We start from the raw sequence: 24,446 nt of genomic DNA, 5'->3' as shown, positions 1-24,446 counted from the left end.
ACTAATTCTTCTCCAGGCTGAGTGGCTGTCAGCTCTCAAAGACAAGCTGTGAAGCTCTGGCCTCAGTGCTCAGCTCCCCGTCCTCTAGTCTGAGAGAACTGGACCTGAGTGACAATAACCTGAAAGATTCAGGAGTGAAGCTGCTCTCTGCTGGACTGGGGAGTCCACAATGTAGACTGGAAACGCTCAGGTCGGTATTCCTCTTCATGGTCAACAGACGACCATTTAAATCTTGCTTTACAGAGGCCTACATGTGCTATCAGCAATTATAAAACGGCTCTCTCAAATCAAGCAATCTGATTGGCTCACAGCTGGGATATACCACAGTCAATATACCACAGTTAGAGCCACTCACTGCAAAAATGAGGTGTGAAACAATGATCAGGTGAGCTGTTTGGACCCGAGTCCCTCTGGCTCAGGTCCAAACAGCTCACCTCATCATTGTTTCACACCTCATTTTCTAAGACATTTAAATAATAATAATAATAATAATAATAATAATAATAATAATAATAATAATAATAAAGGTAATAATAATAATAATAATGCCATACTTGGTAACCATTTTATAAAAGCAATAGATCACTTCAGAGCGTGATATATCCTTATTATACCACAGGGTGTTTTTGCCCTCCGCCTACGCCATTGGCCGAAGCACAGGTGTGGTATAATAAGCATATACCATGGCCTGTCATGATCTATTGCTTAATTATTACACGGCTTTGTTGAATACTCGATTCTGATTGGTTGATCGCAGGATTCTACAGTCTGTTATTTCTGTGTATAACAGACAGTTCTGATCACACAATAGGCCGTGGGTCATATCAATCTGCAGAAAGAAGTCCAGTAAATGCTGTTGCTTTAATAATCAAATCAAATCAAAATCAAATTAACAACCAATTAACTAGTTGCATTTTGATTTCTTTAGTAAGTAGCCATGTAATAAGCAGGATGATGTACAGCTCACATAAACACACATCATGTGGAGGATTATCTCTGTTCATGTCATTTTAAAACCAATTGTGAATCCAATATTTACCAAGACTTTCTAGTCTATGTGAATTACTTTCCATGATATGTGAATTACTTTCCATGATATGTGAATTACTTTCCATGATATGTGAATTACTTTCCATGAGGACATTTTATTCTTTCCTCTCCTTGGTGCCTCAGTGTTGACACATAAAGCCAGAAAGGACTTCTGATATACTGTCACATTAGTGGAGAACTAACTCAAACTGGACCAAATGGAACCACAACGTGGACCAGCTAGTCAACTTTGAGGGATTTACCATTTGTGTGTGTGTGTGTGTGTGTGTGTGTGTGCAGGTTGTCAAAGTGTCTGCTCACAGAGAAAGGCTGTGCTTCTCTGGCCTCAGCTCTGAGCTCCAACCCCTCCCATCTGAGAGAGCTGGACCTGAGCCACAATCATCCACGAGCCTCAGGAGAGAATCTGCTCTATGCTAGGCTGAATGATCCACACTACAGACTGGACTGTCTCAGGTATGGAGAGGCAACATCACCTAGAAGGATGAGAGTAGATGTACCCAAATAAATTATTCTGAAAGCCTGGTGTGGCAGCTAGATTTCTTTCAAACATCCGTAACCCATACATCAATATTAAGCTTAGAACATGTCGTTTGCTGTATGTTTTAATTCCCTTCCAGAAAAAAGAACTGTCAACATATTGAAGTAATATAGATGTTTTACCTTATATTTCAGTCAATGTTAAACAGTTTAACATGTAACATGCTCTGTATGTATATCAGCCATAGGTTTCATGACATTTTGACATAGCTTACACTAACCCAGTTGTTGGGGGCGTGTGTGTGTGTGTGTGTGTGTGTGTGTGTCGGTGGGGGGGGGGGGGGGGGGGTATGTGGGCGGAGGGGGGTGGTGGGGTTCAGACAGTTCATAAAACTTAAAAATATACAGTAGTTAAAATATCTAGGTACAACGTAGTTAGTATATAGCTGGCCTGCAGTGTAGCCACCACTGTCTAACCCAATAGAATAATTGCAACTGTTTTTCATTTGTTTACAGCAATTGCTTTATTGTGTTTTAAAACATACCCCCCCACACACACACACCCCCCCCCCCCCGTCCCCCCCCCGTCCCCCCCACCCCCACACCCCTTCCTTCTTACACTGGGGAAGTCAGGGGGCTGGCCGTTGTGTTTCACAACAAATCAATTTTGTTACAAAATCTTTGTTTTTTAACAGTGGGGGAGTCGGAGGGGGGGGGTGTTGTTTTACAATTAGGCTGCACAAAAGGCTAGGCTAGGCTGCAGTATTATCAGAATCAGAATCAAATGTATTGTCATTGTACAAGTACAAGATTAAAAGACTTTACCTTAAAGGAACGGCTCACCCTAAAATCTAAAATACATACAGTATATTCCCTCTCACCTATTGCTATTTATCCATCTATATCGTTTTGTGTTAGTTGCCTGAGTTTTGAAGATATCGGGCCCTATTCTCCCACAGGCCTTTGGCGCTAAAACGGGCCTTAAACGCAAAAAAACGTGCCTTGCGCCTGCCTCGGGAAGATATCAACATGGTTTTACGCTGCCAAATGCGCTTTAGGCCGAATGGGCGTGGCGCAGTCCCAGAATGGGCCAGAATAGGCGTATCGGCCTTAAATGATATCTTCCGACCTGGCGTAAATTTAGCGCTTTGCGCTTTTGAAAACCAGGCCTATTCAGTGCGCCGGGGACAGGATAGTGAATGGAGAATAGAATATATAGAAAACAATAGTTTAGAACACAATAGAATATCAGATTGGAAGATTACAGCATGCAGTGGCAACCCTTCTCAGGCTTTGGGTGAAGCTGCAATGCACAGTTTCATTTATTTAGTTTAGGCTATCATAATAATCCCCATTTATGTGCAGCATCCAGACAGCAGCAGAGTTATATCTGTCAGATCTTTTTCAAATGGGATAGCTGTCTAACTACACATATTTGATGTATAAAAAAATCGTTTTGGAACATTTTGATTAGCAATATTAACGTTTTATTACCCCCCCCCCCCCCCCGAAATTAGCTAGGCTTCTAATATTACTAATATTCCTAATTAATATGTATTATTATTTCATTCAGATAATTGACATTATAGGCATGTATATCGTTTAATGTGAGAGAAAGGGAGAGAGAAAGAAAGAGAGAAAGAAACTGGAGAAACTTTTGTGTAGCGCTTCTTCAAACCCCACTCTTCATTACAGCTATTCATTACAGAATTGTCTGTTGTATTTATATTTTCTGTGTGCAAAGCAGAGTAGTTAGAATTATTTCCAAATGTTTCCCCCGTCTGTGGCAGCGGAGCTGTCCGAGGTGCCGTGTAGCCTACATTAAGTGCAAGAAAGACTGGACACAAAACAATCTCAAGGGAGGGGGATATTTAATTAGGCTACAATTCTAAATAAAATATGAAAAACAATGACAAAGCAAAAGGGACAAAGCAAAATATTAAATTAATAGGGGCGTCCTCTACGTTCTCCTCTCCCTGCACGGGGCCATCCTCTCCTCCTCACAGGACGCCGGGCATCACGCAGGAGATGCGGGGAGCGGAGCCGCGCTGGTGCGCTATGAGGCGCTGGTGGTCGTGCAGGCGGGTCGTGCAACAGTGGAGCTGACTGACAAACAGATTGAGTGCTCATACAATTATTTTATTTACAGCAGTGGAAACCACTGAGTCGGAGGGCGAGGGCGATGGCTCTCCTCCCATCCACTCCCCCTCCCCTCCACCGGGACCTGGGGTGTGCGGCGCCCGCTCCCGCAACCGGCCTGGGTCGCCGACAGGCCGCTCGAGGCCCGGCCGCTCCCCTCCCAGGCACCCCCTGGCTTTTAAAGCCAGTCTGATTGATTACTGAAGATTTTATTGAGAATGAACATATTTGTCAGAGCCTGTGGGCAGGGGGTGGGGGGGAAAGCATAGGCCAAATAAAATACAAATACTCAATAATAAAATCCAGTAAATAAAATAGAATAAAGTAATCAGATCCAGTAAAAGTGATAGGTGTCATTCAGAGGATGTTGCATCGTGCAGTGGGGGAGAAGAGAGAAAACGATATCATTCTGGCCAAACTTTCATCTAATCTCATGACATCCAGCCTATATTTTTTTCTATCCGATGCGTTTAGAACATTATTTTCACTTTGATCTTGCTATAGTGTAGCGTATTTACATGCTTGCAGTATTTAAACTGCAGTTAGATTGGTTTGAGAAGCATCATAATATGGAATAATAGCCGATATATGGAGACAGACAGACGGGATGAAGGGAGGGGGGGGGGAGCAGAGGCTTGGGTTTGTCTGGTTTTACTGGACCACTGGAATTGGAGCTTAAAAGGCAAGCTTGTGATTCGTTTATTGCACTTATCCAATGAACTGACGGTGCATAATTTTACGCTTAACACATTCACTGCCAGCCGTTTTTTTTTTACTGTAGGTAGGTTCTGCCAGAGTTTTTTTTTGAGGATTCTGGCTCATCTTTCAAGACCCGAGGATTCTTTTCTGCTAAGATTTTGTGAACACACAATATCTCAAAAGAACTAATAGAATGTGTGCTTTCTCTGTCTAAAAGAGTTAGTTTGTAGAGTTAGTAGTTATGTAAGCATTAGCAGTTGAATACAGCATGGTTTCAGCGTCAGAAAAATTATTCAGAGATAAACGGCTTTTTGTGAAATTCGATAGAACAGTCACTTTAACCATTCATTTTTGGCATCAGTAAGACGTCAGACATCTAAACAATAGTTTTGAACAGTAATTTCCTCCATAACAGCAGGAAACCCCCCTCTGCTTCCAACTCCTCCCTCCGTGTGTGTCTTCTTGGCTGCAGCGGCCGTGTCACAAGCTCGTTGCTGCTGCTGTAACCTCGCGTCACCAGTCTCATTGCTTTGCTGCTGCTGTGCCTGTCTGCGCGGCCGCTCTTTGAGGAAGTCTGGATGGACTCGCTCGCTTCTTGGAGTTTTGTTTGAGAGCTTTGATGAAGCTTTTGCAATTCTGGTCATATTTATGCTGCGTGTTTCAAAGTGTGTTCCACCCGTAATCTATTATGCAAATTTGCAATCCCGCACCGCCAGCGATCAGCGCGAAAACGGAAGCGTTTTCGCCAATCCATTTTCATGAGAATGGCTTCAGTCACACTGCTTTTTGCTTGCCTTCCTCTAGTCAGGAAAGCACTGTCGCCACTTAGTGGGTCGGTGGAATGGGTTGAACACGTTGTACACGTCCAATACTTATATAAGAGATGTAAAAGGGTTAGATGCACATCCCACCGTCAGAAAAACAAAAACGTAAAAACACGTCATTGGCAGTGAACGTGTTAAAAGGCGTGGTTGTAATGCGTTAGGCTGAGTGGAGCGCCAGCACCAAGATATCAAGTGCGCTGGTCCACGCCCACTGATCAGCGCTGCGCCAGGCGCTCGGCCTAGAAACTACGCCGATGCAACGATAGGGGCCATCGGCAGCAGTTTCTGCCTTCTCTCCAATACAATGGAACTGGATGGCACTCGGCTTGTGGTGCTCAAAGTGCCAAAGAAATACATTTGAAAAACTCAACAGCAATCCATAAATCATGAGCCCGTTACTCAAGATAATCCACAGACCTTGTTATGAGCAGTTTCATGGAGGAACAATTTTCTTTTGACCGAACTACACCCGCTAGCTGCTAGCTAGTTCCTACATGAGACTGCAAAAGAAAATAGTTCCTAAATGAAACTGCTCACAACAAAGTCTGTGCATTATCTTGAGTTTGGATAGGGTGAGCTGTTCCTTTAAAGTGCACAGAGGACATACATACATACATACTGTACATACATACAACTCAATCAACATTCATACGAGATATTGCACTTGTTTAGGTGCGTAAAACCAGTTAAAAAATATAAAAACCAATATAAAAAAGTACTATACTATATAAAAACCAGTATTGCACTGTCGGCAGGAGGGGTTAGTGCATGTTTGCATTCAGCATGGTTACTGCTTTAGGGAAGAAACTGTTCTTGAGTCTGTTTGTTCTGGCTCTGATGCACCTGTAGCGCCTCCCTGAGGGCAGCAAGTCAAACAGTTGATGAGAATTGTCCTTTACAATGTTTCTCACCCTGTTTAGGCAACGAGAGTTGTAGATTTCGATGTTATACCTGTGATTGCTATTATTATTATTATTATTATTATTATTATTATTATTATTATTATTATTATTATTATTATTATTATTATTATTCATTATTCATTATTATTATTATTCATTATTATTAATGTGTGATTGCTACAGCAACACATTAATAATAATAAAAAATCTGGCTGAAGGAAAGACAAAAAAAAACACGGTTTTAACCCTGAATGAGACTTCATTCAGGAACAGTCTCGTTATTAGATTTAATTTTTTTTTGTATCAGCCTAGTATCAGTCTCTCTCATGTGTGTGTCACATGACATCATCAGTGATATCACAATGATGTCACAATGCTGATGTATGACATCACTGATGACATCATCACTGATGACATAATCATTGAACTATAGCCTCAGCCTTAGGGCAATCAGCCTTAGGGCAATTAGGGCAAATTTATCCGGCTCCGTCAGGTCACCCGCACAGGTGCTCTTTACACTTCCTGAAAGTTTCAGCCTGATCGCACATAAAATGGCATAGCTGTGGCCGGACAAAATTCTTGAAACAGACAGAGTCCACATTGCCAAATTTATAGATAGATAGCTAGATAGATAGCTAGATAGATAGATAGATAGATAGATAGATAGATAGATAGATAGATAGATAGATAGATAGATAGATAGATAGATAGATAGATAGATTGAGGGTTATGAAGTGTTTCCCTACAACGTATTTTAAACGCCAGCAAAAAAGTGCGAATTTTGGACTTCCAGCCATTTTCATTAATTAGGCTACAGAGGCAGATGTTAAGCATTCATCCTGCGGTAAGGCTTCATGTTATGTAGTTTTTAATGTTTGCACATTTTTCACCATTTCCTCATTGTTTGGCATAGGGACCATTTCCCATAGATTTCATGTAAACTGCATGAAATGGATCCCTATGCCAGAGTCCTGCATGGGTCTGATTTTCAAGCCCCGGTTCCGCCCGGCCCCACGTCGTGTAATACCGACCCAGCTCCGCGAACCCGCACATATGATCAATCAGTACCGCAACCCACCCCGCCCCGCAGACATGAGACCCGCACCCGACCTGGAACCGCAGATATATAATAACCGTTAATCTGCAGTGCAAACATTTTGTAGTGACCCTCACGAAACTGCCACCGTTTCACATGGGAGGCGAAGAGCAGTCTTTCTGGCCGAGACTCGTCAGCTGATTAATTAGCTTTTAGCAGCTGCTAACTGACTAACCAGCTGGATAGCTCTGCTATCAGACACTACACAAACACTGTAAAAACTACAAATGTGAATCCTCCAGGATGAATGCTTAACATCAGGTAATCAATCCCCCCCGTCACACACACACACACACACACAAACACACACACACACACACACACACACACACACATGAATCAAAATCAATGTTGCTGCCAATATTTGACATATCGCAAGCTCCCCCCTCCCCCCCCCAACAAAAGAATCCATTTTGCATTCATGGGATGGAAAATAAGTCACTGTGTGTGTGTGTGTGTGTGTGTGTGTGTGTGTGTGTGTGTGTGTGTGTGTGTGTGTGTGTGTGTATGAGAGAGAGAGAGGAGAGAGTGTGAGTGAGTGTTTATAGAAATCACAAAATCACACAAACTGGCATTTAAAGGGTTAAAATTAAAGGTTTAAAATTCTGAAAAATATTTGCTATTTGTGGTACCACTCATTAAAACATTTGGAAGATACATTGATAGATAATAGTAAGGCAGCTATTGATTATTAATCGGCTAAGGACACAATTCCATTTGGTAGAGCCATTTTAAGTCACAATTTCTTATTGAAAACTTATTGGTGAACGTAACTCATCCTCATTGAGGCATCTCTACCATATTATTATGGAACCCACCGCGGTTCTGACAAAACCACGCCTTGTGCCCGCCTACGCAGCAGTCAACCACAAACACTGCTCCCAGCCCGGCGATTTCATTAACGGCGCCCCCAACAAAATGTTATTATTTTCGCTTGTGAAACATATCACGGGGACACGGTGGCGCAGTCTGTAGCGCTGTCGCCTCACAGCTAGAAGGTCCTGAGTTCGATTCCTGCCTGGGATGCTGTGGGCGCTGGGGTTGTGTCCCCCCCATATCTTCAGTGCCTACTGCCCAGGTGGGTTGTCTCGTCGAAAGGGCCTTTCTGTGTGGAGTTTGCATGTTCTCCCCGTGCTCCCCAGGGGGTTCCTCCGTACATAACCCCCCACTAAAAACATGCAGAAGATCGTCATCCGACCAGTGACGACAACACCCGAAGTTGGTCCCCGGGCGCTGTACGAGAAAGCGACCACTGCTCCTGGCCTGCCCCCCCGGAGGAAAGGAGGGTTAAATGCAGAGGACAAATTTCACCGGCCACCGTCAGCATGAGTGTGTGTTTGTGGCCGCATGCATGTGTTGGTGTGTTCGTGTGACAATAAAAGACGGGCTTGTCCGTCTACTAACTGTAACTGTTAACTGTTAAACTGTTAACTGTTAAACTGTTATCATAGGCAGCGCGAGGGCATCACACATGGGACAAAAGCACATGAACAACTCGACTTGCACTATATGATATAAGAAAGTCCATATCTGGCCATGAAATAAAATATTAAATTATGATGCATAATATCGTCGCTGTTGTTCCAGCACCTCGAATCTTCAAAACAGCAACTTTTCAGGAAGTTAAAAAAACCTGTTTGCTCTTAAAATACTGAACCAAACGTCGTCAAAGTTGGCACATGTCTTAATTATAGTTAGTTTCCCGCTGAATGTGTCATTACTTTATTAATATCTTACCTGGATAAGCTCAAATGATGTTGTTTATATTATCAGTCCGACTTGGAAGCACTTTCTCCCGGCCAGTCAGGCGGGAGAGAGTCGTATGCTCATGCACGAGCCCCAAGCTCCGGGCCACGGGGGCGAGCGCAGGAGCAACAGCGTGCCCCTCGCCTGTCTCATGGCCGAGGCGGGGGCTTTCGCATGGGGTGAGAAATAGTCTGACATAACGTAGCGTTAACGTTACTTTATTCTCATCCGAAAACACTCCGATTTGCATGTTAAAACAAGTTTGCAGCCTTTTATTGTCCTGCTTGGGGGGGTACAGATGGAGGTAGGGGACGAATTTCGAGGTTTGACTGACAGATTGAGGGCGAATGGCGTTACGAGATTTACTCACAAGCTCGTTTTAATGCTTTTCCATTAGTTGCATTTGTTAAAAACCACACAGAGATGTGAAGGGTGACCAATGGCACTGATTTATGACAAAAAGTAAAAAAGTGAAAAAAGGGACATTCGAGGTCCACAACAGCGACGATATGCTCAAAATTATTATAATTATCGCTGGTATGGCCAAATTGAGATTCCAAATTTTCCATTCCTTCTTCACAAAGAAGCAATGCTCACCTCTATTCGGTCAAGGCAGCCGTGCAGGTCTCCATGCACTGCGCATTCCACCATAAAACAACATCGCCAGCTCAGATTATTTGTTTTGTTTCCTCCACATAGTCCTGTATTAAAACACGCTTTCTCTAACTTGGCCCAGTTGTCGTTGTGGCTGCTGGTAGATGCGTTCCATAACACAGTCAGAATGCAGGCTATTCTGTTACACACTGAATGTCTGTTACACACGGTTAATGAGTTAATTGCAGCAATATCCAAGTTGATATTCTCGGTTTGTTGTAGTAACGAATCGGGGGCTGTAACAGACACCAAAGCGGCTGGATCAGGTGAGCTGGTGCTGCGCAATTACGCACAGGGGGAGACGACGGCTTCAATGCGCAGATATATCATCAAAGTTGCCAATTTAATTGATTTGTACTGCTGCCACCCACGGCTCATCCGCACTCCTCCCGTTTTCACATGACATTATTCAGGTTTTAGTTGTTTTTCTTCCTTGGAATTCTAAGAGAAGTTCAGTCATCAACTAAGCCTTATTTCCCTATTGAGTGACGAGCTGTGCGCATTAGACCTCATTGGCGCCTGGCCAATCCCAGTGCTTGACTGCTGCGTAGGCGGGCACAGGGCGTGGTTTTGCCGGAACCGCGGTGGGTTCCATAATAATGCATCTCTACCACTTGGTTGAGGTATGCTATGCTAAAAGAAATCCACTAGAGGGCACTCTGCTTTTTAACAGTAAGCCTTTTCAGTCAGTCTGCTCCCAGGAAATTGGAAAAAGAAAATCACTCCTGACATGTGGACTAATCTTGGTTGAATTTTCAAATGTAAGCTTAGTTTTTTCGATACATTATATCATCTAACATGTTACTGAACAGAATTATGTAACTTGACCTCTTATATGGGTCAAATAATTGTTTTAAAACTGCTCTGCCAAATGGTTGTTTGAAATCCATGGTAACATTTTCCATGCTGTGGCAACTCAACCATTGGTAAAACATGCTTAAAATGTACTATTTTCTATGGAATAAAAACAATTCTGATCATGCATTGTTGTTAATATGTTACATTTAGTGTTATTATCCCGAAATGATTTCACAAGTATGATTTTTTAACTAACAAACATGGTGACATTTGCTATCATATTATTAGCATTATAAAAGCGCATGATTTCTAATTTTGATTTTTTTTTTCTGTTTCTGTATTTTACAAATAATAGATGGAGTTTAAATAATGTTCTGGTTCAAGACCAGACCATAGACCAGAGATTACATCACTGATAATATATCTGATGACATCAAAATTGCTCAAGTGACATCACTGATGACATCATCACTGATGACATCAAATCGAGACAGAAAACTGCCACCAATCACAGACACCACCCACTTAGCCAAGATTATGTATTCGGTACTTTTACCATCAGAAGTGTTATCTCAACCGTTTGGTACAGGTTTATATAAAAAAACTGGGGGGTCTTTATTTTTCTTTTCAATTATTGTTATTAGTGCCCTAATAACATAGAAAATACAAACAACTATTTTTTACATTGCTTTGTTCTTGGAGTGAACATTAACGGGTTAAAGATGAAAGCATAATGTTCATGTTTCATCATCAAAGAGAATATTATGGTCTGACTTTGTTTATTCCCACAGAATGGACCATTGTGGAGTCAAGTGGTTGAATCCAGTCCAGAGGTTGAAACCAGGTCTGAGGAAATGTAAGTGTGTATTTAGGTTGATTCATGAAAACAAAACAAACATTCAACTATTGAGATGGAAAGTCCCTCTACACAGCAGCATGTGACATCTATTCATTCAAGTCCTACTGAGTAGACAGTCAAGCCTGGCTCCTAGAGCCAAGTGTCCACCAGCTCCGTGTGGCTGTCTGAACAGATCCACGCTCATGTTATCTTGTCAGACCCACGCTCATGTCATCTTGTCAGACCCACGCTCATGTTATCTTGTCAGACCCACGATCACGTCATCTTGTCAAACCCACGCTCATGTCATCTTGTCAGACAGACTCACACCCATGTCATCTTGTCAGACCCACGCTCATGTCATCTTGTCAGACCCACGCTCATGTCATCTTGTCAGACAGACTCACACCCATGTCATCTTGTCAGACCCACGCTCATGTCATCTTGTCAGACAGACTCACACCCATGTCATCTTGTCAGACCCACGCTCATGTCATCTTGTCAGACCCACACCCATGTCATCTTGTCAGACACACGATCACGTCATCTTGTCAAACCCACACCCATGTCATCTTGTCAGACACACGATCACGTCATCTTGTCAGACCCACGCTCATGTCATCTTGTCAGACACACGATCACGTCATCTTGTCAAACCCACGCTCATGTCATCTTGTCAGACAGTCCCACACCCATGTCATCTTGTCAGACCCACGCTCATGTCATCTTGTCAGACAGACTCACACCCATGTCATCTTGTCAGACCCACGCTCATGTCATCTTGTCAGACCCACACCCATGTCATCTTGTCAGACACACGATCACGTCATCTTGTCAAACCCACACCCATGTCATCTTGTCAGACACACGATCACATCATCTTGTCAGACCCACGCTCATGTCATCTTGTCAGACAGACTCACACCCGCGTCATCTTATCAGACTCACACCCATGTCATCTTGTCAGACCCACGCTCATGTCATCTTATCAGACTCACACCCATGTCATCTTGTCAGACCCACGATCACGTCATCTTGTCAGACTCACACCCATGTCATCTTGTCAGACACACGATCACGTCATCTTGTCAAACCCACACCCATGTCATCTTGTCAGACACACGATCACGTCATCTTGTCAGACCCACGCTCATGTCATCTTGTCAGACACACGATCACGTCATCTTGTCAGACCCACGCTCATGTCATCTTGTCAGACACACGATCACGTCATCTTGTCAAACCCACGCTCATGTCATCTTGTCAGACAGACTCACACCCGCGTCATCTTGTCAGACACACGCCCATGTCATCTTGTCAGACAGACCCACACCCATGTCATCTTGTCAGACCCACGCTCATGTCATCTTGTCAGACAGACCCACACTCATGTTATCTTGTCAGACCCACGCTCATGTCATCTTGTCAGACAGACCCACGCTCATGTCATCTTGTCAGACACATGCAGAACTGACAAAAATAGAACACGTGTGTATTTTTCCCATCCTGCATGCGTTCCCCATCTCCTAACATGCAGTGTGGGTCTGTTCCGGCAGCCGTACCAGAGCCGCATGGAGCTGGTAGACATTGGGCTTTAGGCTTATCAGAATTATCGGCGCGAGCCGGGACCTCGGCCTGGTGTGTGTGTGTTTATACAGCCTAAACCTAAACCTGTTTTTTATCGATTTTGAATAGCTTATTGAATCAACACCTTACAAAACACTTCTAAAGCATTACCAATATTAAATATGTCGGTTCAAACATTTATCCGATTTTTTTTGCCTTTTTAAGAGGAATCGGAACCGCAAATCTGGAGATATGCACGCATGTTGACAGTCTATAGGCCTATACTACACATCCTGCTCTTCTGTAGGCTGTTTTAGCTATGTACGTCCAGGCTGTAATAAGTTTGCTTATTGCAGTCGTTTATCACCGTCATGTAAGAAAATAGAGGATACATGAATCAATGTGGCTTAAATTATTAAGATGTTGGAGATTAGATGAGAGAGCTGCTATTTAGCAGCAGTCACGTCTTCACTCCAAAAAAGGGACACAAGCGCTCTATATGGTAGTACATTAATGTTCCTCACTGTAAAACAATATTAAAAGGAAAACTGAATAGTGTTGACTTAACCCAGCGAGCAACTTTCGGTTGGTTGAAAAGACGTTTAAAAAATGTTTAGGGTCAACGTTGAAAAAACGTGCAAGAAAGGTTCAAAAGTGTATAAAACATTTTTTCACCCACTATTTGCAGACGTTGATTGAACGTTCAGATTTAGACCATATTTCACCAGGATCTTAATTTAAAAATCGAACACCTGACACGGCATTTGAACCATTCAGGCCAGCATGCTCTACAAAGTGAGGTATACATTCACTGAAAAGATACGGGGCGCCAGGCACATAATATACTCTATCTCGTACACAACTTACGTTGTACCACAGGCTAAACGATCATGGGACAGGTGTATTTTATAATATGTGTAACATGTGTAGCTTACTATGTACTCTGTAGTCTGTACGGCTTCAGAGGTTAACTCATTTAACACTGGCAACTCGGGGGACACAGAGCCTCGTATACAGTCTCTGACTGTTACAATAACATAGCATGCCCAGAGCACCTTGCTCCATACTTGGTGCAGTATTGCTTCAGATTCAATTCTACATCTTGGGCAGTAGTACTTGCATGCGCTTTACTGCAGGAACATAATTCATTATTTTATAGTATTGCGCTAAAGTATTAAAGGTTGTGTCCTAGAAGCTTTTTGCTGGCAGCACATAGCCTATAAAGTTCCATATTTATGATATTTCATGAGACATAAAATGCGTTGAAATGTAGTGTTTGTGTAGACCAGATTTCATCTCTCAGTTGCACAATGAATTGGACAAATACCAATTCACACAGTATCAATATTGCCTCTATGTCAAGCTACAACGAATGTTTGAACAATATGATTAACCATATATTTATGGTTAATATATATATTCGATTAGATTTTGTTTAAATCCTTTACATGTAGAAATTCAATTTTTTTCCATCTGGCCACAAGGGGATGTACCAGGGTGGGAATTACATAATAATTTATTGGATTTATATAGCGCCTTTCTAGACACTCAAAGTGCTTCACATATCAGGGGAGGGAGGGGGAGGCCATGGAGGCCATGGCCATAAAAAACATGGCCCCCATTGCCCCTCCTTCTGGCCGTGATGCCCTGAGATCCCTAAGGCCACTTTGGCAGTGCCCTGCTACCAGGGGTTGTCCTCTAACAGTCGAATAGTCGAATCATAGTCCGTGAGTCGACGGACATTCCTCAAGTCGAGCAGTCGTTTTTTTCTATTTAAATTCCAAATAGAAATTCTTAATTTCATTTGTTAATTTATTCTTGTTTAGATTTATTTAGTCATTCATTTTTGATAAATAGGCTAAAGAACTGTATCCCCAGCCATTAGAGATGTCATTTCAAAGCAGTGGCAATGTCTTATTTTACACAGTTTCATTTGTTTATTCATGTAGGCTACATGGTTTAATGTTTAAAAGGTGAAAGAAAAAAGTGACTTTAAGAGCTTAATTAAAAAAATAGATGTCTCCTGCCTGTCTCATTATTCATACAAATAACCTGATGGCCCGAGGTCGCCAATTCAAATCTTGCATGATCATATACAGTATCTTATTGCTCAAAATATGTCCCCATCACTCTGTTGCATTGACTGTTGATATGGTCGAAATAATTAGTGAAGATATTCTATACATTTATTTATTTTATTTTTATCGAATAGTCGATTATTCGTATTGGACAGTCAAATTCGATTCAACTGGTAGAATTCTGAGTCAAGGACAGCCCTACATTTTAACAGATGTTTTAGAAAAATTGCCCTTCATTATGTCAGTAGAGCAATGGCCTTTGTGCCCTGACATGTGGCCTTGTGCCCTAAAAAAAATTAGCCAGGTGGCCTTGCCCCGAAAACAGGCATGTCCAAAGTCCGTCCCTGGGGCCAATTGCGGCCCGCGGACAGATTTTAAGTGGCCCTCGGCTTGTCTCTCAAAATATACTATATTTGGCCCTCCACACAGTATTGGTTAATCAAGCAAGTTCAATTTGCATTTTTTCCCTCCACCTAACGATGACAGCACTATCATACAGTTTGTAGAAGCACCAGGTAGGAACAGCACATGCAGAACTAAGATGGTCAGATGGTCAACAAAGTACAATTGTATGTGATTTTTTATTTTACTTTTTTTTATAACCCATATGATGCGAGAAGCACCTGCCCCCCGGCATTTTCACATTATCTAATCTGGCCCCTATTCAAAAAAGTTTGGACACCCCTGCACTAAAACGATGAAATTCCCAGCCTGGGGTGAACGTGCATCTGGTGCACCAATGTAAAATCGCCAGTGCGGACCCCTAACAAGTTCAGATACGTTTTTACTGTATTGTTTTACATATTGTTTTTACTGCTGTTTTCTATGTGTGTCTTGCAGGCCCATGTGGGTTGGGCACCACAGTGTGCATGACACCTAAATCAATCAATCAATCAATCAGTCAATGTAGGATGATCAGAAGCTTCACCAAAAAACATGTCTAGAATCCATTTTCTCAACAACAGATTAGAGACAGGAACGTGTTGCGTCAAGCTGCTTGGAAGTGAGAGGGGGTTGTGTGTGCTGCGCCAGGCAGAGTGTAGGCTAAACTATTTATCTTCATTTTATTTTGAGTAATAATCATAAATATAGCCGCAAGCGGCGATAGCAGGGGTTCTAGCCTTGCGCAAATGACAAAACTTCTGATTTTGACTAGGACATCCTCCTTGATATATCTGACAAGTTTCGCAATCATTGGACAAACAGGTCCAGAGTTACGGCCTTTTTTGTGTTAGGTCACGCCTATTTCTGGCGTTTATGGTGCCCCCTTTTGGTCAAATTGCACAAATTTGACACACATGGTCAGTGATGATCTCAGAAGATCTCCTGCAAGTTTCGTGAAGATTCGTTAATCGGTCATGAAGTTATGACAATTTAGCTGAGAGGCCACGCCCTATCACAAGTTTAACAATTCATATCTCCGAAACGAAAGTAGATTTAAAAAATCCAAAAATCTGGATTGTAGAGCTTGCTCCATAGATGCTTCCTCGCGATTTTGGTGAAAATAGGTCAAACGGAGGAGATGACGAAAATGTGTTTTCCAAACTTTTCAAAATATCCCAAACATTTTCCGGACGGACTTTGAGGGTCCTTGAGGCAAATTTGTAGAGCAGGTTCACCTGAACATGTAAAAACAAACGTTGAAAATCGGACAAACTGCGTGGAACTTATGGCCTTTAACGTAAAACCTTTCAATTATAGCGGCACCTTCAGGCCGGTTCAAAAAACATTTCTTGAGCAGACACCAGCCACCAATATCTGTCTTTGTGCCAAATTTCAGGTCTCAGCCATTTACCAAATCACGGGAATTTGCGTCAAGGCAGGTGAACAACAAGAGAACAAGCGGAATAATAAACCAGCACAAAAACAATAGGGTTTCAGCCACTTCGGGGCTTGAACCCCTAATAATATAAACAGTCACGTGCAGCTAGTGTCCAATGTCCAGTGTCCACTGCAGCAAAGAGTCTTGTCTCCAACAGCAGGCTCTTCTACGATTTTAGTTACTATTGATGCGCAGAGCAGCCATCTTGGATTTTTCAGGTCGGGGCTGCTGAGGCTCCTCCGAGTTCGGCAGAGAAAATCGGAGCACAGGTGACATCACCGTCAGAGCATGACGTTTGAACGGTCTGTCACATTCCCGTTTCCCAGTTTTAATGGAACGGCCCAAAACTCCCAACCAGCAGAAGATACCAATCTGCTCGTCGCACAAGTGCCGCAGAGACATTCCAAAGCCACCTACCAAAGCAGAACTCTTCATTGATTAGATCCCTCGGGGTTTGAATTTGAATTTGAATTTATTTAAGGATAGCCCCTTGAGATGCAGCATCTCATTTTCGAGGGGGTCGAGACACATACAGAAATATAGAACAAAAAACAACATTCAGTGCATACATACAGTAAAGACAAAACAATACTAAGACATACAAACATTACAATACCATACAATATAGACAGTACATTACAATAAACAAAATACAGACAACTCGCTCACCCTCACCCATCCCACCCCCATACCACAGATGGATTAATGCTTAAATTAAAAACATGAGCAGTTTGTTTTGAGATGACAGAGAAGGGATAACTTAAAACAGTGAAAGGAGGAGATTGATCTTAGAGAAAGTGGAAGATTATTCCAGTCAGATGGGGCTTTGTAACTAAATGCTTTACGGCCAATTTCTTTGGAAATGGCGGGTACAGAAAAAAAAGGATATGAGGATCTGAAGGACGAAGGACAATTAAAATAAATACATTTAAAAATAAATAAACCCCAGTGAAACTGTCTTCTGGATTTGGGCTGTAGCCAGTTAAGTGAATCATACAGATGACAATGGTGGGTTCTGAAGGGACATCGCAAAACAAACCTACATAATGAATTAAAAACAACATTAACTCATTCTCTGCCAGGGTCATTTCGGTCTGTGTGCTCCCAGTGCCAGGATTTTGAGCATATTTCCTGATCTTCCAGGACCCACAGAATATTCTGTGCTAGGAATAAAATTACACAACATATCTCACAATAAAGCAGAGACTCTCTTCTTACCCCTTGTAAAAAACTGAAACTCTCCCATGTTTCCTTGTTTAGTTACAAGCAGTGGAAGTTAGCTTGTTTTCACTAAAAATGCCCTCCTTGGGACAGAAATATGAGAAAAAGAGGTTTTTAGTGAAGGACACCGTTTCAAGCAGAACTCTCTTTTGAGCCTTTTATTTTTTGCCTCAGTGACACATCAGACATATACAGTATTTGTTTTCCCAAATAAATAAATAAAAAATAAAAAATAAGAGAATGTATTTTACAGTTGCCATGTGGATTTTTAGCTTAGCTTGATAAAAGCATAAACAAATGGAACGAACCCTTATGTGGTCACACTCACACTCTCTCTCTCTCTCACACACACACACACACACACACACACACACACACACACACACACACACACACACACACACAGGAATAACGAGTGCTGTAACGTTACCTGCTGTCACGTTACCTCTCATAACTAACGTTAGCACAGAAGATCACACAATAGCTACGTTAGTGCTGTAAACTTTGAAATGTTTATGTGACACATGTTTCGCCTTGGTTGCTGGGGACGGGTGTGTGACACGGTTTGACGCGTTTGACGTATCCATGTGATTCCCCCTCCCTTGAGTGTGACAAGCTTGAGAGGGAGAGCTGGCAAGAGGAAACGTGAAGCGAGTCATGCCGGCGGCATAAGTTATAAACAATGCATGACAATTATACTCGAATGTTGTGTGTGTGATCATTTCATCTCAAACGCGATACAAAAAATAGGCTACTTTTTACCATCGTCATCGCTCTCTCCAAGTGGCACCCATTTCCCCTCCTCCGATTCATCTGTAGACGGATCAGAACGCTGTGAAGGGGAGCCTTCGTCGCCATGGCGCTCCGTCGTGCAGCAACAACAAAAACGCCGGCGTCTTCCTCGCCATCGTCGCCATCCGAGAACTCTCGGACTCTGTTTCGACCACAGGCTCCACCCATAAATACTAAACTAGCGGGTTCCTTTTATCAGTTTGACTTGAAACAATGTCACAGGCTGGGAAAGTGTCTGATGTAATGTAAACACCCAAAACATAAAAGTACGTCCGAGTACGTCTTTGGCACAGAACGCCATTGTTAAAAGTACGTCCGGGTACGTCTATGACGGGTATAGTCTATGATGGGTAATTCATAGCTTTCAAGGGGCGTTACGTGCTGCCGGGAACGCCCACCTGGCGGTCAAAAAAAAACTTGTTCATTCCGTTGCCTGCGAGTCGACTCACGCTGTTTGTTCAGCCAAAGTGCCGCATAGCCTACCTGTTGTGCTATCGGTTGCACTAAACCGACGAGGAGACACGCCTGGCTTGTGTTTTACAGAATCCCGTCGGAGAAAGAAAGGAGAAGGTTGTGGATTTGTGCGACGTGGTTCAGTCGCTGGGCAGGGGGAAAAAAAATTGCTTTTTTTTCTACCATCAAAGTACACACGTCTTTGCTCTTTGCGGCCAAAATTTCATCAAAGGTAAGCTCAAGTAACGTTACAATAATGATTAATACCCCGTTAACGTTACTTGAGCTTACCTTTGATGAAATGTTGGCCGCAAAGAGCAAAGACGTGTGTACTTTGATGGTAGAAAAAAAAGCTAAAAAATGTTGCCCCCAGCGACTGAACCACGTCGCACAAATCCACAACCTTCTCCTTTCTTTCTCCGACGGGATTCTGTAAAACACAAGCCAGGCGTGTCTCCTCGTCGGTTTAGTGCAACCGATAGCACAACAGGTAGGCTATGCGGCACTTTGGCTGAACAAACAGCGTGAGTCGACTCGCAGGCAACGGAATGAACAATTTTTTTTTTGACCGCCAGGTGGGCGTTCCCGGCAGCACGTAACGCCCCTTGAAAGCTATGAATAGCAGCTGGGAGATAATCCTTTTTCTGATTCGAAGTGTAAAACAGTTGATTGAGCGATATAATGAGGCAAGACAGCCGTAGGTTCTTTTTATGATATAATCAATATGGGGTTTAAATGAAAGTTCAGGGTCGATCCAAAGTCCAAGGTATTTAAATGAGTCAACTTTATGGAGAGGTGAGCCATCAACAAAATGAATGGGCAGATTATGCTGATATGAGTGGGTGTGTCGTGTACCAAAAACCATGCTGCAAGACTTCTTATGATTGAGTAGAAGTCTATTGTTAAAGAGTCATTTTTTAACCGAGTTGAAATCAAGCTGTAGGGAATGTTGGATTTGAGATATGTTGGAGTTGGAGGTGTAAATAACAGTATCATCGGCGTAAAGATGGACAAGACAGTTTGTGCATAAATGAGGAAGGTTGTTGATAAAAATTGAAAAAAGGAGTGGACCCAAGATAGAACCCTGTGGAACACCTTTATCCACTACCAAATAGTCGGACTGAAAACCATGAAAAGAAACATACTGACGTCTATTCTGGAGGTATGCATTAAACCATAGTACAGCCTATTGACTTAAACCAATAGAAAACAGTTTGTCCAGAAGAAGATAGTGGTCAACCATATCAAAAGCCTTAGATAAGTCAATGAAAATCGCACCAGTGAGTTGGCCTCTGTCGAAGGAGGAGAAAATGTAATTGTAAATTATAAAAGAGCTGTAGTGGTGGAGAAATTTGATCTAAAGCCAGATTGGAATGGGGATAGAATATTGAACTGATTGACATACTTTGATAGTTGATTAAAAAAAAAGACTTTAGCAGTAACACAAGTGATTGTGTTTCTCAAATATCTGTAAATTTCCCAGTCTGAGGGGTCTTTAGATAATCGGTACTTAGCCCAAGCTTTATCTCGTTGCTTAAGGAGACTGATAAGGCTCGAGTTTAACCAGGGTAAATGTCTGCCTTTAACTCTGATTATTTTAGTGGGAGCATGTTTATCAATACCTTTGGTGAATTCGGAACTAAAAAAATCCCAAGTATCTTCGGCAAAAGGAATAAGTTGGAATCTATCCCAGTTGATAGCAATAATGTCATGAATAAAATTATCAACATTTAATTTCTTACATTGTTTCAATTTAATATATCTAGGAGAAGAGGTTGACATTTTTATTTTCCAGACACAGAAAATTATGGAATGGTCGCTGAAACAGTCAGGCAAAATGCCAGATTCAATCATTCTTTCAGGATTAGTGACTAAAATCCAATCTACCGTAAATTCCGGACTATAAGCCGCGGCTTTTTCCCCGTTTTTTGGCCCTGCGGCTTATATAACGGTGCGGCTTATCTATGGATTTTTTCAGAAAAAAAAAAAAAATACAAATAAAATCTCTCTTTTTTAGCACTCTTTCTAACTATAAATCCACTTCTGTTTTAATTTCCTCTCTTGCCCTCTTTTCACCACACCGCGGACACTGTGTGCACTGTAAAAATAAACAAAGGTGGTGTTGTGTTATGTTGTTTTGTTGAAATGTTACGGTAATACGGTAAATGGGAGCTTCCTCAAACAGCCATCCCTTTCCCGACAATCCCCTCTGTGCGTGACCCCTTACATATGGTAATTACGGTAAGCAAACGGCCACTCGGCCAACAACTCCCTCCCCCGACTACCAGGAGAAAATCACAAACTTCGGCGAATTCACACAAAGGAAGATCAAGGAATATTCCATCGAACCGGAGCAGATCATAAATATGGATGAAGTGCCTTTGACGTTCGACCTGCCACTCACTCGGACTGTTAACAAGAAAGGTGAATCGTCGATCACATTGAGGAGTGGCTGGCTGAGTGCTACGTCAAGCGCCCTGGAGGATTCTTTCACCAAAAAAAAGCTTTGCTCGTTCTCGACAGCATGAGGGCTCATATAACAGATTCCGTGAAAGCAGCCATCAAGACCACAAACTCCATTCGGGTTCCGAAAGGCTGGACTGCTGCGTGATGATGACGCCGGCACAGCTGGGCGCCTTCAGAGGCTGTTCGATTCCGACACCGACAGTGACGAAGAGGAGTTCCTTGGTTTTGAGAGTGACAACGAAGGAGAGAGGAGAGTGGTTGACGAAGCCACCCTGAACCTGTTCGTTTCCGACACTGAAGTTGAGGACTTTGCTGGTTTCAGTACGGAGGAAGAAGAGGAAGACGAGGATTAGTGACTTGACTTTGACTCTGACTCTGTTTTTGACGCTGCACCTTCACCTAAAAGATGAAGACAAGGATTACGGTACCTGGTTTGATTGTTGACAGCACCTTTTGTTGAAATGTTAATAAATGGGAGCTTCCCCAAACAGCCATCTCTTTCCCGACATTCCTCTCTGTGCACGAACCTTACATATGGTAATTAAACATCAAAACACCCGCGGCTTATAGTCCGGTGCGGCTTATATATGTAAAAAACAGTCAATTTTGGTGCTGCGGCTTATATACCGGTGCGCCTTATAGTCCGGAATTTACGGTAATAAGGATGAGGAGCGACGGTCAACTCTAGTTGGTTCGTTGATAATTTGGGAGAGATACACTGTTAAATAAGTTTCTATCGTTGGAGGAGGAACGATCTAGCCAGTTACTATTGAAATCGCCTAAAATTATCAATTCATTATGCCTCTCAAGGGAATCTATGGTTGACAGAATGTTTTTCATTGAATCAGCTGGAGCAGAGGGAGGCCTATAGATATTACCAATGATCACATTTTTATTTTTATGAAAGTGAAGGTTTATAAAAAGGCATTCAAAGTTGACTGGCTCGACGTTAGGGGTGACACGCTCAGAATTATAGTTTGCAGACACATAAATGGCCACCCCACCACCTCGGGAAGGCCTATCAGCTCTGTACAGGACAAAATCATCAATATGCATCTCAGCATCTTTAATATTGCTATGTAACCAGGTTTCAGATATTGTAACAATATGTGGTTTATGGAGAGCAACCCAAACTCTAAGAGAATCAATTTTAGAGGCAAGACTCCTGATGTTCCTTCCTGCTCCGGAAGGTTGGAGATCTCCTCCTCCACGTGGACGGCTGTTCCATCTCTCCGTCTCCCGAAGTCCGTAACCTGGGTGTCATTTTTGATTCCACTCTCTCATTCCAGTCACACATCAAATCTGTTACCAAGGCTGCCTTCTTCCACCTCAAAAACATTTCCCGTCTTCGGCCGTCACTCTCAAACTCTGTGGCTGAGACCCTCATCCATTCATTCATCACCTCCCGGTTAGACTGTTGCAATGGAGTCCTGTTCGGGGCACCCAGCAAAGCCCTGGACAGGCTTCAGTATGTGCAGAACTCGGCTGCTAGGGTTCTCACCCACACCAAGCCCTGGCAGCACATCACCCCCACCCTCATCCGCCTCCACTGGCTCCCAGTCAAGTTCCGCATCTCCTTCAAACTCCTCCTCCTCACATACAAGTCCCTCCATGCCCTCGCCCCCCAATATTTGTCTGACCTCCTCCACCAGTACACTCCATCCCGGGCCCTAAGATCTGCTGATGTGGGTCTCCTCTCCATCCCCCGCACCAGGTTGCGGACCTTCGGCGACAGAGCCTTTAGTGTGGCGTCTCCAACCCTCTGGAACTCTCTCCCCCCTGAGATCCACAATGGTCCAACACTGGCCATTTTCAAAACAGCTCTCAAGACGCATCTTTTCAGCCAGGCTTCTCCCCATTAGTTAGATAGGTTTATTTATTTTTTCCCTCTACCTACGGGTCCTCCCCCCCTCCCTACTGCCCCTTTTCCCTACCCCCCATTCCTGACTTGTAAAGCGACCTTGGGTTTCTAGAAAGGCGCTATATAAATTTGATTTATTATTATTATTATTATTATTATTATTATTATTATTATTGATGTTGAGATGGATAACCTTTAAACCTTTAGTTGAGTCAATTGTACCTCAGAAGAGAGTAGGAGAGTAGGAGGTAGACAATGGGGTAGTGGAGAGCGAGCAACAGGTAGGGCAAGCAGACAGACAGACACACACACACACACACACACACACACACACACACACACACACACACACATAGAAATAAGCAAACATGCAGACAAAGCGACAATGGCAACACAGAACATATACACACACAAAAATACATACAAAAAAAGAGCCGGATCCACAAAATAATCCGGGATACCATCGGCATAGTGGTGAGTGAGCCAAACACACATCCACTCCGAGCATCGTCTGCTTACAAAAAAAGAAAATAAATGTGGCTCAAAAGGATAGCCCACTAACTAGGTTAGAAACAAAAAAGTAGTTATTATTAATGAATCAATGTGGACCTGACCCAATATAGAGGTGATTCAATTTTTTATCAAAAACTAGTACATGTACATATGTACATATTCACACAAACGCACGTGACACACACGTATGCATACCAGCACCAAACGTAGCCTACATAGAATTGATGAAATAGATAAAAAGTTGCAACCTTTACGACAGTATACTTCCGCTTTACGGCTGAAAACACCGTGCGACAGTGTGCTCACTCACGCTTTACGCCAATAACAAAAACAAGCCTCAAACGGCTGAAGTCACCACACAGGATGTAACTAGCAACAAAACCAGGAACAAACTGAAAAAACGGGCATAAGACTAAAAATAATAATATTAGCCCATCAATATCGTGAGTCA

General features: G+C 42.6%; 1 protein-coding gene across 1 annotated transcript in view; it reads left to right on the top strand.

The window, feature by feature from the left end:
* LOC310788792 (NLR family CARD domain-containing protein 3-like) overlaps positions 1 to 23,483 on the top strand; it is a gene marked incomplete at both ends in the record, with an annotated part of 42,223 nt that extends 18,740 nt beyond the window's left edge. Inside the window, 5 exons of the mRNA XM_083650366.1 lie at positions 17 to 190; positions 1,330 to 1,503; positions 12,761 to 12,803; positions 22,911 to 23,089; positions 23,336 to 23,483. Coding sequence (XP_083506492.1) covers positions 17 to 190; positions 1,330 to 1,503; positions 12,761 to 12,803; positions 22,911 to 23,089; positions 23,336 to 23,483 — 718 coding nt within the window. The remainder of the gene's footprint in view (positions 1 to 16; positions 191 to 1,329; positions 1,504 to 12,760; positions 12,804 to 22,910; positions 23,090 to 23,335) is intronic.
* Between the last annotated feature and the right edge of the window lie 963 nt (positions 23,484 to 24,446).

This window comes from Poromitra crassiceps (genome assembly GCF_964638095.1).
Source record: "Poromitra crassiceps genome assembly, chromosome: 14".
Lineage (NCBI taxonomy): Eukaryota > Metazoa > Chordata > Actinopteri > Beryciformes > Melamphaidae > Poromitra > Poromitra crassiceps.
This window is presented reverse-complemented; position numbering and strand designations above follow the sequence as displayed.